The following is a 15,338-nucleotide window of genomic DNA, read 5'->3' as shown; positions in this document are numbered from 1 at the left end:
TCTAGAACGCGCGAGTTCTTGAAGCTTGCTTCCATCGGAATGAGAAAAGAAAAGGCTGTGGAGTTTGATAATAATGCATCCGGTTTCGTATAGGCACTTAGAAGCTAACATATTTGTGAGACAGCGAACTCTTCTATTTTAATATTTATCCTATTACGTCCTTCTGGCGTTGCGTTCGGTGAAGTGTTTTTCATATTCCGTATCTTGTCTAATGGAAACTTCTTTAAGGGTCTAATTTGAGTTACCGAAGGCTAGTTCAAATAAAGAAAGCTGTATTTTCTCCCCACTGTTCCTTCAATTGCTTACACGCCGAGGTGGCGGGACAGTTAGCGAGTTCTACTTGTAAGTGGGTTTGTAAGGAGGTCGCGGATTTTACAGCTACCGCGTCGGACCCAGTTAGATGAAGTCCGAATGCGTAAACGTCGTTGAGGTAACCTTTGAGTGCACATAAAGAAACCATTCCTGGTAGAAATCCCTGAGCCTTACACTACGATGTATCCCGTTTCGTATGTGCTGATTTCAGATGTTTTATTTGCAATTTATTTTGATGTTGCAATTTGTCATTTATAATTTCCGAACCGGTTCGCGAACCGGTTCGGGGATCGAATTAATCGAACCGGAACTGAACCGGAACAAAATAAATTTACCTGAACCTGAACCGTAACCGAACCCGTATTTTTTTTCGGTCCGACACACTGGTTTAAATAGAACTAATAATTCGTAAATATTTATTTGTTTATATATTCTTGATAGAGACGGAATCGCCTCGAACTACTTTTTGTCGCGGAGGGCTCTGTTGCTGTGGCGGTAACGAGGCCTCCGTGGCGTCGAGTGTTATCACGTGCCTTTTTCCGACGCTCTTATTGGGTCGCGTGGGTCGCAGCCTCCCCAGTTTGCGAATTTATCGTGAGACGGAATAAAGGTGTCGCTTCTTGTATCTACAGGGTGTCACAAAAGAAAATTTACACGGTCTTTTTAAAAGTAAAAATAAACTAGGCATCGCCGAACGCTCATTCTCCGCCCAAAGGTAAAGCTAGAGGTCACAACCAGATGCCAAAGTTTCAGCCCGATCCGATAACTTAATCAAAAGTTATAAGTGATTTTCTGAAAATTTCAATGGGAAAATGGAGCCCATTTTTGCCCGTTTTCGGTTTCTGGTGCCATAGAGCCCCATGTGTTTGAAAGCTCCGTCGGCCGCCATTTTCCCATTGAAATTTTCATAAAATCACTTATAACTTTTTATCAAGTTATCGGATCGGGCTGAAACTTTGGCATTTGGTTGTGACCTCTAGCTCTACCTTTGGGCGGAAAATGAGCGTTCGGCGATGCCTAGTTTATTTTTGCGGTAAAAAAGAGCGTGTAAATTTTCTTTTGTGACACCCTATACTATAGTGACGACGTAATAGACCGATCTCACAAACTAGCTTAGCTACGCCACCGCTACCGCTATCCATCGAGGGAACTTGAGTCTTTCTGTGTACGTGCGCCAACCCCGCTGGAGCTCTGTGCCTGTGGAGCACGAGACGGCACGAGCACTCGCATGCCGCGGCCGTGTGCCTCCTGTGAACTAAAGTTATGGCGGCGTCACGCATGCGCCGAACGCTTAGTGAGATCGGTCAATTGTGGAAGCCTCGTCCTCTATAGGTGGTTGTGCTCGAATGCGGCCCATATGGCGGCGAACCAAGAGGAGGCTCACCTGACTCCTGAGCCTGAGCCCCATAGCAAACTGCGACGTGGCCACGTCCGTTATGTAGAGGAGGGACACGCAGGCGAAGGATGTGGCGGCTGTCAGCGTCCGCTCCGGGTAGAAGATCGCCAGGGTGCCGAAGAGTAGGATGATGAGCTGCGGATGACACGCGCGCATGTTGATCTGCTGCGCGTGTAACCCTCCAGGCGAGACATGGTGAGTCGCTAGGCTGTGGATGGACGGGCGGTACCTGACAGTCGACAGGACAAGTCTACTGCGCATGTTCAGAACGCCTTCTACAGCACAGTAGACAAAGATGGACGCTGAAGCTTCGCCTTTAAGAGTGGAACCCGATAGCGAAAAATATAAACACATACTCCCGCCTATTCCCAAGCCGTGTAAACGTGCCTTCCGTGGCCCAGTCAGTAACGTGACTGGTTCGCATCCCAATGTTCGAAGGCCGACAAAAACTCTGAAATTTGATTTAAGACAAATGAATTAATTTATAGAGTGAAATCAGTGGAGACACGCGGCGACCTTCAATTCGCATTATATGCCATGTTTCTCAATCAGTTTCATTCCACGCGTGACGTCATGTTTCATGCGACCGTTGTTGGGTTGTTTGAAATTCTCGCGCGAGGTCACACGGCTGTGACGTCATGGACCCATCAACCAATCCTTGATTTTAGCACACGCCACCGATGCCGGCTTTCCGGCGACACAAGCTACCTAACGCTATCACGTCAAAAAAAAAAAAAGTGCGGGATGACGGTGCATATTTACTGCGCCTCATCGGTCTAACCGGTGACAGCAAACGTATTGAGACAACGAGCAGCGTGACAATGTAGTTTTAGGGACTGCTTGATGGGCTCAGTCCGATCCATCGTGCATGTCGGTTGCGCTATAGGCCCTAGTGGGAACCGGAGCTTAGGGAGGTTTAGTAGATCATTCCGACACCCCGATAACGATACCTGATAACAAAACGACGCACGCGCAAAGGCGACTGTGTAACTAAAACTCTGTAAAGCTGCAGTCACACTGCTCACACATCGAAAATCGCTGCAGGCATGATGACAGAACCATCTGCGGACGCGGCTCAAGCATCTAAAGGCCCGTTCACACTCTTGCGACTGCTTGCGACCTCTTAAACCTGGGTTCCTTAAAACTTCTTAAACCAGAGAACACACTGGCGCCATCTATTGGGAAGCAGTGTAAACTCGGCGGTCCGGCATATTTTTTTTTTATTTCTCGCGCAATATCCTTTCTTTTTTGGCTCGAAAACTTTTGTCAATGTTATAAACGAGCCTTTCTATGGGTATTACGCACATTTGACCTCGGAAATCCCGCAAAACCTTCGCTTTTGTGAAATGCAGTTCTAGGGTCACCGCATAGATGGCGCCACTATGTCAGTGTGTCCCCTCATTCTAGAAACATTTAAGAAGTTGTAAGAGATCTCGTCTCTGTCAGTCGTACTCGGTCGCAAGAGTGTGAACGGGCCTTTAGATTCACGTTGGCATTATTCAAACAGAGTGCGTTTAACAACGAAGCTGTTTATTGCTAGGGTTCCGTGGATCTTTCGTGTGCGTCAACAAAAACTCAGAGGGGGCTCGCACCGCCCTCTCTTTGTCGTCTTTCCAAGCCGCTTGCCTGTCTAGTTTCCTTCCCCTCCGCCGGGTGGCGGTCCCGTCGCACGTGTCTAGTTTCCCCCGGCTCCTCGGGGCGGCGATAGTCCTCGAAATGTGTGTCTATACCTTTCGTCACGATGACCACCGATCAAGACGATAAATGTATACGTACCTTTGTTCATAATTCTGTGTCACGTGTGTGTCGTGTGCTAAACAGCTTCGCTGGTCATCCACCTTTACAAAGTAGAGTGGCTCATGATTTTCTTTCTACTTTTTAGATTTGTTTAAAATAAAAAGCCATGAAAGCTACACTTGTGCGGTTTGTGCAGGTGAGTTTTACGGCCAGGGGGACAGGGTATAGGAAGCTAATCGTAACGATCGATCAAATAATCAAGTAAAATTGCTAATAAACTTTATTAATTTGTTAACATAGATGCGTGGTTCCGATAGAGGGTCTCATCAATCGCTGGGCGCATGTGTGTCCTCGTTGTAACTTTAGTTCTCAGGAGGAAGGAAGCAGTGCACGAGAAGGCTCGTGCCGTCTTGTCCTCTCCACGCGCAAAGCTCCAGCGAGGTCGTCTCGCGTGCAGAAATACTAAAGTTCCCTCCACGCACCGGGGCAGCGGAAGCGTGGCGAAACTGACTGGTGAGATCGGTCTATTAGAAACATGGTGAGCGTCATCGAAAACCGCTAAATCAGTAATTTTCAGAGAGACACTGAGCGCGTGAGAAGCGCAGTAGTGCGCTACACTCTCAAGAAAAAAGGGTGTCAAAAGGTGTATTTTTACACCCTTTGTCCCATATAATACAACCCAGAATTTCAATTCGACGTACAGTGCCCTACAGTCGAACAGAGGGCCCGAAATTTTACGAGGGGCTTGATAGCCGTGTGGTACAACATTTTAAATAGCTAAAGTACGTATCAAAGACCACGTAAACAAAACACCGAGTGTTTACAGTAGGGCCAAGAAAACCCGGGTTATTTTTTTTTGTCTTCAGTAAAACGGTACATTAGCTATTTTAATAAGTTGTACCACACGGCTATCAAGCCCCTCGTAAAACATCGGGCCGTCTGTTCGACTGTAGGGCGCTGTATGTCGAATTGAAGTTTGGGGGTGTATTATATGGGACAAAGGGTGTAAGAATACACCTTTTGTCACCCTTTTTTCTTGAGAGTGTTAAATGTACGCATCAGGAGCGAGGCTTCCGGTTCGACAAGGCGACCGCGCGATTTTTCCGCCTCTTATCGTAGCCCCAGCCTTGTACCTGCTCCACGAGTCGTACCCTTAAGCGCGCTACTACGCTTCCACGCGCTCGAAGTATTTCTAAAAATGAGTGATTTCGTGGTTTTGGACGACTCCCAGCAAGTTTCTAATTGGAATGAAATGTCTAGTTTCCCTAATTAAAAAGTTTACTAAAAATTTTACTTGACTAGCCGATTGATCGTTACGATTAACCCCCTATACTCTGTCCCTCTGGTCGTGTAACTCATTTTCACAAACCGCATAAGTGTAGCGTTTACGGCTTTTTTAAAACAACTATGTAAAGTAAAAGAAAAGCCTGTATGTATGCTTCGAACAGTTGTGCAACGAGTTCTTGTATGACCGGTGTGATAGGACTGCAGCAAGGCATGTAGTTGGGCTAGTTGGTGGTACATAATGTTAGGAGGGAACAGCGCAAAAAAGGACGTAAGACGAGGTCGAAGCGGTGAGTGGTGGACTTCGACCTCGTCTTACGTCCTTTTTTGCGCTGTTCCCTCCTAACATTGTGATAGGACTGTCATACAAGAATGAAACGCGCCTGAGACAGTGTTTGCTGACTGTCTGTGTTGTGTTTGCAGGGCGAGCGCGGCTGGAACGCACCAATGAGCTCGAGGCGCTGTAGACAGAGTCGATGATTCCATCCAGCGCGTTGATCCTGAAGAGCGGCTTCATCTCCGCGTCTCTGGCGCGGAGCAGCTTGTCCTGGTAGGCGTCCTCCCAGGCGTACATCTTGACCAGGCGCACGGAAGACAGCAGGTCCGAGGTCTGCTTGAGGCGCTCGTCGCGCGCCCTCATCTGACGTCGCTGCAGTGGGACGCCGTTATAATTAGAACGGAGACTTTTCTTAGTTACTCGTACACTTTAAAAAATGTCTGTGTGGTGCCTACTTTCACGCACAACGCTCGGAGAGCCAATCACCGCAACTTACAGAGGCAGCTTAGCGAATGACGATGCGGAAACATATGTTTAGACCAAAAAACGCACTCCGAGTTGTGACTTTAAAGGGGCCATGAAACGAATTTTGGGTTGGGATGAAAGATTTTAAATTGGTACTTTACTAATCGCATATCGTTTAGTTGGCCAAAGGAAAGAGGCTAGAAAGTCAAAAGCCAGCTTTTCGGTACGAACATTTGAAAATATAGCGGACTATTTTGTACCTTCTTGCCTTCGAAAGCTCTCCGCCTTTTCACCATGATACATCCGCGGTTCCAAAAGCGCGTCACCGGCGCCAAACTGACGTCAGCAGAGCCCAGCTCACGCATTGGACACGAGAACTGCGTCATTCGTACGTATGCGCTCGTCAACAATCAATCCGCCGACGAATATTTGGATTCGCGTTCGTGGCCAATGAGTGCCCTGACGGAGCTTATCGTCACTGGGGAATGACAAGTTCTATGGTGTGCATAAAAAGCACGGTGAAAGCTAGGAGTCATCGCACCGGTGCTAAAGGAATGTCACGACCACGTAATTTCACAATTCGGATTTGAGTTGAGGATTAAGGCTAAGGAGGAAGAAGTAGGAAAATCGTTTCATGACCCCTTTAAGCAATGCAAAACGTCACGCTTGCATTGCTTAATGTCACAACTGACTGCGTTTTTTGGTCTAAACATATGTTTCGGCATTGTCATTCGCTGAGCTGCCTCCGTAAGTTGCGGCGATTGGCTCTCCGAGTGGTGTGCGGGAAAGTAGACGCACAGACTTTTTTTAGAGTGTAGATCTCAAAAAGCGCGGGGCGGGGCGAATGCCGAGCATCTGATTATCGATCAGCAGCCGATCAGATTGTGGCATTGGCCGAAAAGAGCGCCCCCACTAATCACCAGGTAACCGTCATCGACGACATAAATCACGCTCTAAACTCTAAAAAAAAGAAAAAAAAAAAATGTCCGTGCGTCTGTTTTTGCGCACAACACTCGGAGAGCCAATCACCCCAACTTACGGAGGCAGCCCAGCGGATGACGATACCGAAACATATGTTTAGACCAAAAAGCGCAGTCTGACTTGTGACATTAAGCAATGCAAGCGTGCTGTTTTGCATTGCTTAATGTCACAACTCAGAGTGCGTTTGTTTGGTCTAAACATATGTTTCGGCATAGTCACTCGCTGGGCTGCCTCAAGTTGCGCTGATTGGCTCTCCGAGTGTTGTGTGGGAAAGTAAACGCACGGGCTTTTTTTAAGGTGCTTTTCTTGAGCTTGATAGTGCACTCGATTTTTGTCTGTGTGACGAAGTAGACCCAAGTCCCTCCCCTCCCTCCAATGCTACATAGCTATAGAACGCTATCATTTTGTTGCATGGAAATGAGAACGCAGCGCCCGCCACCCGGAAGCTCAACTGACAAAATACGCACTATAAAAAAATTGTCGTAAAAGAACTTTTAGAAGTTCTTTGGCTTGTCCATATTTTGCACCCTAGAGAGGTATTTTCAGCACCCCCTAAAATTTTGCTTCGTGAAAAACGCACAAAGAGTTCTTTTAAGCTTCTTTTTTTGATGCGAAAGAGTTCTTCATCGCCCACTTGCCTCCCTAGTGCGTCAGAGAGCCATAGTGGTTGAGGCGGAACCGTTCCTCACAAGCTGAAAGAGTTCACGTGGCGTCAATGAACGTTTCAAGAACGGATTCTTTTTCTTAGAGTGTATAGCTATAGACCATTCTATTTAGCGCTCTCAGGGCGGCGCCATTTTGTTGGACCGCAGCGCCCTCTCCGCCAGCAGGTTCGGCGGGGTAAAGCGGGAGAGAGGGCACGGGCCGGATTCCGCTGGCAGACGACAAACCGCGAGCTTGCCGTTCTCCATCTTTGGGCTGTCTACGGCGGGCTGTACCGAACATCGAACTCTCGCCCTTAGCTGTCGTTGTGAAGTGGTTCGCGTTCTTAGAATATTTATAGCCATTCCAAAATCAGCCTGTAGCGCTCTCTTGTTTTATTTAAGGATCAATTAGCGTATCTTTGTTCCGTTATTTAATTAGCAGTGTTACCCCCAATCACCGCGCCTTTTGCGTGAGGAGAGCAGGTTTTTATTTGTTATTCCAGATTTCCACTCATTTTCGCTAAAGGCCTACAGCAGTACGAACTTCGTATATACAGAGCTATTGCAACCGGATTTACTTTTCGCCGGAGGACCGGCCACTTTATACAATTTTCCCATTTTTATTTTTTTTTTATTTGCACGCAAGTACCAGCACAATCGGACTTAGTTCTTTTGTCGAGCATAGCATTACACGATAATTTCCATATCAAAATCCGCGGATCTACGCTTGAAATGACCAAAATGACGCGATTTTAAACCAAGTTTGAACGCCATCCGGATGTTAGGTACAGCGCTCACTCGGCGGAGCAGACGACGCCGGGGTGAGAAGGGGAAGGCATTTTTTCTCTCTCTGCTCTTCCTAGTGGAACGGTCTACTCTATACAGTGAGGCTCATTAACAGAGGAGCGTTCACTTACGTTATTTTATACCACAAGGGAAGATTCGTTGTGTGCACAACTACTCCCTGAGATAAAAAAAAACACACACACACAGACAAAACATAGGTCTGCGTTGTGACGCTATGGCTTGGATGTTTGAGCATGCTCAATACCACGCTACAAGCTATGTTTTTAAGTCCTAAGCATACCTTCCGCTTCATTCAATCGCTGAGCTTCCTCCGTAAAATGCAGCGCTTTGCACTTCCAAGTTCTTTGAGGGAAAATAGGCATTTTATATTTCATAAACCGCAGTCAGGCAGCTCGAAAAACATGATGTCAGAAATATCTGCGGACATACATTAGTCATCTTAGAAGCACGTTCGCCTCATACATATGTGTGTTTCGAACATATCTGCAGACTGTGCTTTGTATGATCAACATAAGAGTACCGTCATATACAAGGAATTCCGAATGAACTCTAAAGTAGAAGAAATATATGCTGCATGATGTCAGAAATATCTGCGGGCATACCTCAAGAATCTTAGAAGCACGTTCGCCTCATACATATGTTTGCGTCGAACATATCTACAGACAGTGTTTTGTATGATCAACATAAGAGTACCGTCATATACAAGGAATTCTGAATGAACTTTAAAGTAGGAAAATATATATGCTGCATGATATTGCCTCACGCATGGTCGAGAGGGAACGTTTCTCCATACTTTTAGAAGATAACTGTTTACTCTTACGCCCTAATGAAATAGATAAGAAGGACAACATAACCCTCTCAAGTCAATCTCCCAAGTGTTCGACGTTCGAAATTTCTAGACCGAATGTTCGAGATACCGAGTGTAGTAGATAAGAAGCCCACAGAGTGGCCAGCTGCCACGCCGACACCGCGGCGCTCGCTGCTGCTTTATTGACGCAAATGATTTCTTTTGTTTGTGGCACCCCTACTAAAAAATTAGGCCAAAACTTCCAGTGACATCCGGTGAACTTCCAGTTACATCCGGTGAACTTTCAGTGACACCCGGTGAAAACTGGTTAAGTGTCACCCGTTTTCATTCGAAGCCAGCGTAGTTTCCCAGTCGTTGCTGGAAGATTTGCCGGAGGCTACTCTCGGTTAGGAGATTTTGCTGGAATTTTACCCGCAGCCACTTTCGTTTACCATTTTTACCGGAAACGAATTACTCGTTTCCCCGTCCACCAAACTTCACAGGAAACCGACGCGAAGGGAAGGAGAAGCCATACAAGTCCAAAGCCACCTAGAGGAGGAAAGCCTGGGGGCTCCCGCGATCACGTGGGTCTACGTCACCGCTACTCGGCCTACGGTTCGGCCGCGGTGTAGTTCCGTTCCGGCTCGGCAGATGGAGCCGGCTTGCTTCGGCGTCTTTCCAGAACGTTCCGCGGCTTCTTTCGGCGTGTTCGGAGACGCTTGGTTTTGTCTCGGCTGTTTTCTTTGTTTGTCTTGTTTTAAACGTCGCACAACTTGTGAGTGCTCTGCGTTTTGTGCGCGATGATCAAGTGCTCTTTCCGTCATGCCTGACAAATGCTGTGTGCCTCGGTGTAACGGTAATTACAAAACGGGGCCCAAAGTGCACGTGTTCGGACTCCCCAAAGATGAAGCGCTGCGGAGTGCCTGGATAAACGCCATCCCCCGAGAAAACCTGATCGTTTCCCAGAGAACGAAGGTGAGGAATTCCCATTTCCAATTGTTTATCTCGCATTCGTAGTGGCATAGCGCCATTTGGACGGGCTAGCAATAGAAGGGTTGTGGGAATAGGCGATAACGGCGACGTGTAGCGCGTTTAGTGGTAAGTCGCTATTATTTATACGAAGGGTATATATCTTTATAGGTGTGCGAGCGTCACTTCTCCGACGACGACGTTCTTCGGGAGGTGTCTCGCGTCGACGAAGTTACCGGGAGGACGGTGACTGCGCCGCTGTCTAGGGTGCGCCTTCGCCCAGGCGCAGTTCCGTCGAAGTTCCCTGGCTGTCCAGATTATTTGTCGAAGCACCATGCGAGAAGAGAAGACCCGGACAGCAAGTGATTGCGTCAAGAGGCTTCTGCAATGGAAAGAGCGCTTGCAGAGTCGATCGATTCATTTCGCAATGAGGAAGAAGCGGGCCGAATACTCAGCATAAAGGACTTGTCCGACCACTTGAAAAACGTAAAATCGGCATTCTGGCATGTTATTGAGGGCAATGGACACCTCACTCTGGTGCACATTGTTGAGACTGAGGCCCCTTGGATAAAATACTCGATCGTCGTGAAGCCTGACCTTACACTAACTCTACATTTTGCGAAGACTCAGGTCACAAGGTTGGGCTCCAACTTGCTCATACCAAGAATCGCAAACAGCAAGAGGGGAGTTGTAGAACTACTCGAAAGTGTCGAAAATTGGGACAACGATCTTGAGTCAAGCTCTGAAAGCTCGCACAACGATATCTGTGCCACGATTCGTTTTCTGCTTGACAAGCTGCCCGCAACGCAAAGCGAAGATCAAGCAGCGGTCATCCAACTGCTCGCCGAGCAACTGAAGCTGATTTCTTCCAAGAAAGAGCGAAGGCGTTATTCAGTGGATTTTATGGTGTTTGCATGCATTCTTTTCACAATATCGCCTCATGCATACCAGTACATCCGTAGCTCTGGAAGCATTGTTCTGCCACACCCTAGGACAATCCGATCGATATGCTCCTCGTTTGGAATGAGCCCTCAAAACGAGCAGCAAAGTTCAAGTTTTCTCAGCTACATGGCAAAGAGGATCTCTGACTTGAACGATGACCAACGCTATGTGACCTTGATGGTGGACGAGGTCCACATCAAACCGTTTTTTGATTATAAAGGAGGTAGCATTGTCGGTGTCGCACTTAATTCCACAGAAGTAGCGAATAGTGCGTTCGTGTTTATGGTGCAAAGCATCAAGTGCCAATTTAAGGAAGTCGCTCACGTCGTACCCGTGCACGGAGCCAACGCCGAGTTTCTGCACAAGTTGCTTAGAGACGTGATTTGCGGGCTCGAGAAAATCGGGTACCGAGTGATGTGCGTCGTAACGGATAACAACGCAGTGAATCGAAAGGCTATGGCTCTCTTTAAGAGCTCGATGGACAGCCACGACACGCCTGGTACAACAACGCGCAACCAGGACACGCCTGACACAACGATGCGTCGTTCAAACGAGTTCTGCTACCCACATCCGTCTGATCCCAACAGGCCGCTGTTTTTTGTGATCGACACTGTACACATAATCAAGTGCATACGCAATAATTGGCTGAAGCAAGACGATCAATGCTTCTGGTTCCCCGAGCTTCATGCTGACACGGAAGGCCAGCGGCGCATGCTGTGTGCGTCGTTCAAAACCATCAAAGCTGCCTACGACTTGGAATGTGACCAACTGCTGCGCTATGGATACAAAGTGTCAAGGAAATCCCTTTGCCCGTCGAGTATTGAGAAGCAGAACGTGAAACTTGCTCTCCAGATATTTGACAGCTCTCTTCCCAGTGCCCTCCATGCCATTGGAGAGAAACACAACCTGAAGTTTTTCAAGGAGACGGCCACTTTCATTGAGATTATAGTAACGTGGTGGAAAATTGTCAATGTAAAGACACCCGGCAAAGGAAGCAGGCTGAAAGATCGGTTCCAAGAACCTGTGCGCCCGGCTCCAGACGACGAGAAGGTAGATTTTCTCTATGACATTTTAGACTGGTTGGACGAATGGCAGAAAAATGCAAACAACTGCAAACTGACCGACAAAACTCATACCGCACTGCACCAGTCAACTTACGCGCTTCTCGAAATATGCAGGTACTGCTTCGAAGAACTCAACCTGTCCTACGTCCTCCTCGGGAAATTTCAGACGGACTGTTTAGAGGACCGCTTCGGAAGGTACCGGCGGCTGGCAGGTTCCCAATACCATATCTCAATACGACAGCTTTATGAAGGAGAAAACAAGCTTCGGCTGCAGAACACACTTGCACCGATTGGCAAAGCTTCTGAAACAGAGAGAGATGAAAAATGGGAGGAAATGCAAAAACGACGAGACGCGCCGCGCCCTAGCTACAACATAGTAGTAACAGAAGACTCCCTTTCAAAAATAAAAGACATCGTCCCCGTTCTAGCCTATATGGCAGGATATGCGGTGTACGCGACGGTGAAGAAGCTAAAGTGCGAGAACTGCAAAAATGCCCTGACAACAGACCACACGATCACAGCCGCCACCGGCCATGAGCACTATCATCTCATCAAAGAGATTGACAGAGGAGGCCTTCTGTACCCAGCAATGACCGCAGTCAATGCCGTCGCCTACAACTACGTTGTCGTGGAGGAAATGTCGAAGCGGGTGGACTTCTTAACGATGAGCAACCAACGCCAGCTGGTCACGGAGCTCACACTGGACTTGCTAGTCGACGAGGATTGCGACTTCGATGTGTGTGAAGAAGGACACACGAGTGAGGTCGTGCTGAAACATCTGTTGTGGTGCTCTACAAACATTCTACTAAAAAACTTTTGCCGCAAGCTCAACGACAAAGTTGTCGAAACGAACAACAAATCTAAGAAACGAAAACTGGCCACGTTAACAAAAAAAAATGATGTGGATATTCTAGCATGCACAGTGACAACCGTTTTGTTCGAGATTTCTAACGCGCGAGTCAATAAACACGCGTTTGTGCCGAAAAACTGGAGTAATTGCTACCCTTGAGCGCTGCTCCGCGGCGCGCTTCGGCTTCGCCTAGGCCGACTAGCGTGACGTCACGCGCGGAGAGCCCCGGCCTTCCGCTCTAGGTGGCTTTGACAAGTCCCCACGCACCCTTTCTCCCTCACATTGGGTTCGTGGGAAAAAAGTGAGGGGGTCTTTTTGCTTTTTTTTAGCCAGCAATGGTTACAAAAAGTCTCTCACTGTTGGCTTCCCGCTCCATATGTGCGACATGTATCTTCCAGAGCAGCTGAGTGTCCGAATAAAAAGAAAATGTCTTTCAGTGACCTGCTTCTACGTCTCTTTGTCCGTCCGGCTTCAGAAGCATCCAGCGAGCAAAAAAGACGGCAGAGACGCCTCTATGACGGCATCAGGGACGACACCGTGACTGCGCCCAAGATTTCTCAACGGCGGCGGATGTTCGTTCCACGCGTTCATGGTTTTCGTTAAGCGTGCTACTGACAGTGTGTATGTGTCCGCTCGGTGCACCCGCGGCGACGGCATCAGAACGACACCCTGTCTGTGCCCGCCATTTCTCAACTGCGGCGGATATTGGTGGCGCGTTCGTGTTTTTCGCTAAACGTGCTCCTGACAGTGTGTGTGTGTGTGTGTGTGTGTGTGTGTGTGTGTGTGTGTGTGTGTGTGTGTGTGTGTGTGTGCGTGTGCGTGTGCGTGTGCGTGTGCGTGTGCGTGTGCGTGTGCGTGTGTGTGTGTGTGTGTGTGTGTGTGTGTGTGTGTGTGTGTGTGTGTGTGTGTGTGTGTACCTGCTCGGTTTCATTAGTTAAACTACCGTACATCTAGAAGTTTACCCCGCGACATCGTGAGTAGCTTAAAAGATATTTTTTTGCGACAAAGAACTCAGTTGTTCCTGTGTGCACCTGATTGCTTCTGTCTACAGTTGTGCAAATTGTTTCACTGGTATCGACCCTGCAGATAAAGACATGGAACTTTGAGGCCTATATGGACTAACCGTTCTAATTGTTACCGAATCGTCCAGCATCTAGTGAACACACACCACCCACGGTTCACAGGCTTCATCTTAACGGCCTTCCGTTAACGTCCAAAAAAGAAAAAGAAAAAAAAAACAAAAAAACAGGGTAAGTTTTGGTGAATTGCGACAAACCCGGTGACTCCCGGTGATTTCAGGTAAATCCAGGCAAATCCGGTGACTTCCGATAAGTTCCGGCTTTAACGGAAGTGAACAGAGTTCTATAATCCAGTAACATAATTCTTTTACTGGAAATAAGATTCCAGTAAAAAATTCGGTGACTTCCGGTAAATTTGTTTATTGTTTGCTTGATTGCTGTTTTTTGTGCATGGCGGAGTGTGGGCTAATATATTGTCTCTATTCAACTTTTATATTGAACCCTGCAATAGGGTATAGAATTTAAGTTTTCCATTTATTTAATTAGACATGTTTTCTGCTGCTTTTCGCCATGGGGGCAGGACCTCGTCGTGCTACCAATTTGCAGGTTTGTGCCTTGTCTTCCCTTTTGTTTGTGAAGCAAAGGAAATTAATAATAATAATAATATTGATAATAATAGTAATAATAATAATATTTATTGTTATTATTATTATTATTAAATACGCATCAGACGGTGTCCACACATACTGTCTTTTGTATAATATATTAGAAGAACGACAACGGCTTTAGAGTGCTACCAAATACTTTACTGGGACAACTACATCATACTCCGCTAACTTCCATTAGACGGCGCGCCTCTGCGCCACTTTCTCCCCTGGCAGTTTGGACGTCTCGCTGGTTTGATGTGATCCCAAATTTCTAAATTTCATTAGATCTTCCGACTTTTGCTGTTTTATTTAAACTGTTGTGTATTAAGACGCTTTACATAATATGTGTTTCCCCAAACATCTTTTTGCTCTAAAAACGTTTAGGGAACAAGCTATGAGACATATGGAGCAAACACATGCATCGACCGAACGGCGTGCGGCGCGCGCTTCGGCCATCGGCGAATGCCTTATAACCTCGACTTTCGTGGCAATAGGGGGCGCCTCTCACCACTCCCAACTCAATGGGGAAAAACCCGAGGTTGCTGGTCATACAGCCATTCTAACTGCGGCAAATCTCTCCGCGCCGAGGCCATTGTGTTATTGGGGAGTAGGATATATTCTCCCTTAGTAGAGCATTTGGTGCTACGACAAGTGGAGGCTCCGCTCACCCAGAGTGCGTTCTGCAGCCTGGTGACCGGCACCAGCAGAAGCAAGGCGCCAAGGAGGTAGGCGCCACAGCACAAGGTCGGCATGGCACCCACCCTCTCGTAGAGTAGATAGAGCAGGACGGGAAAGCACAGCGTCCCGCACAGGGGGTAGCAGAAGCTGTAGCAGGCCAGCGAGATCTGCACGCAGTCCACTCCCAGGATGGACAGGACGTACCCCGGCGGGTTGGCGGCCCTCGCTGTCGGAGACAGCAACGACATCTGAGAAGAAAGTAAAAAAATGAATAAAATGAGGGCAGTACACGGCGCAGTGCCGCATCAGATGTGTTCTTCTCTTAACATCTACGGGCATTAACGGCGCAAAGCTGCGGTCCCACTGTTATACAAGGGACAGTCTGCAGAAATCGTCTCAGGTGTATTTCTTCCTTGTGGGACGGCCCTTTTACAGTCGCGCAGCTGGTGCGACATACAAAGAGACCTGCAGCAGACATA

At 47.6% G+C, this 15,338-nt stretch overlaps 1 protein-coding gene and 1 pseudogene across 1 annotated transcript in view; one reads left to right on the top strand and one right to left on the bottom strand.

The window, feature by feature from the left end:
- Positions 1-15,338, bottom strand: part of LOC121047612 (ATP-binding cassette sub-family C member 2) — a 44,497-nt gene that overhangs the window by 24,569 nt on the left and 4,590 nt on the right. The window contains exons 3-5 of the mRNA XM_040503000.2: positions 14,850-15,107; positions 5,175-5,378; positions 1,697-1,843 (exon numbers count right to left, since the gene is read on the bottom strand). Of these exons, the coding sequence (XP_040358934.2) occupies positions 1,697-1,843; positions 5,175-5,378; positions 14,850-15,107 (609 nt within the window). The remainder of the gene's footprint in view (positions 1-1,696; positions 1,844-5,174; positions 5,379-14,849; positions 15,108-15,338) is intronic.
- On the top strand, positions 10,047-11,094 carry LOC121047608 (annotated as a pseudogene).

Source organism: Ixodes scapularis, unplaced genomic scaffold (genome assembly GCF_016920785.2).
Source record: "Ixodes scapularis isolate PalLabHiFi unplaced genomic scaffold, ASM1692078v2 PGA_scaffold8__174_contigs__length_109621045, whole genome shotgun sequence".
Taxonomy (NCBI): domain Eukaryota; kingdom Metazoa; phylum Arthropoda; class Arachnida; order Ixodida; family Ixodidae; genus Ixodes; species Ixodes scapularis.
The sequence above is the reverse complement of the archived record's forward strand: the minus strand, read 5'-3'. Positions and strand labels throughout refer to the sequence as shown.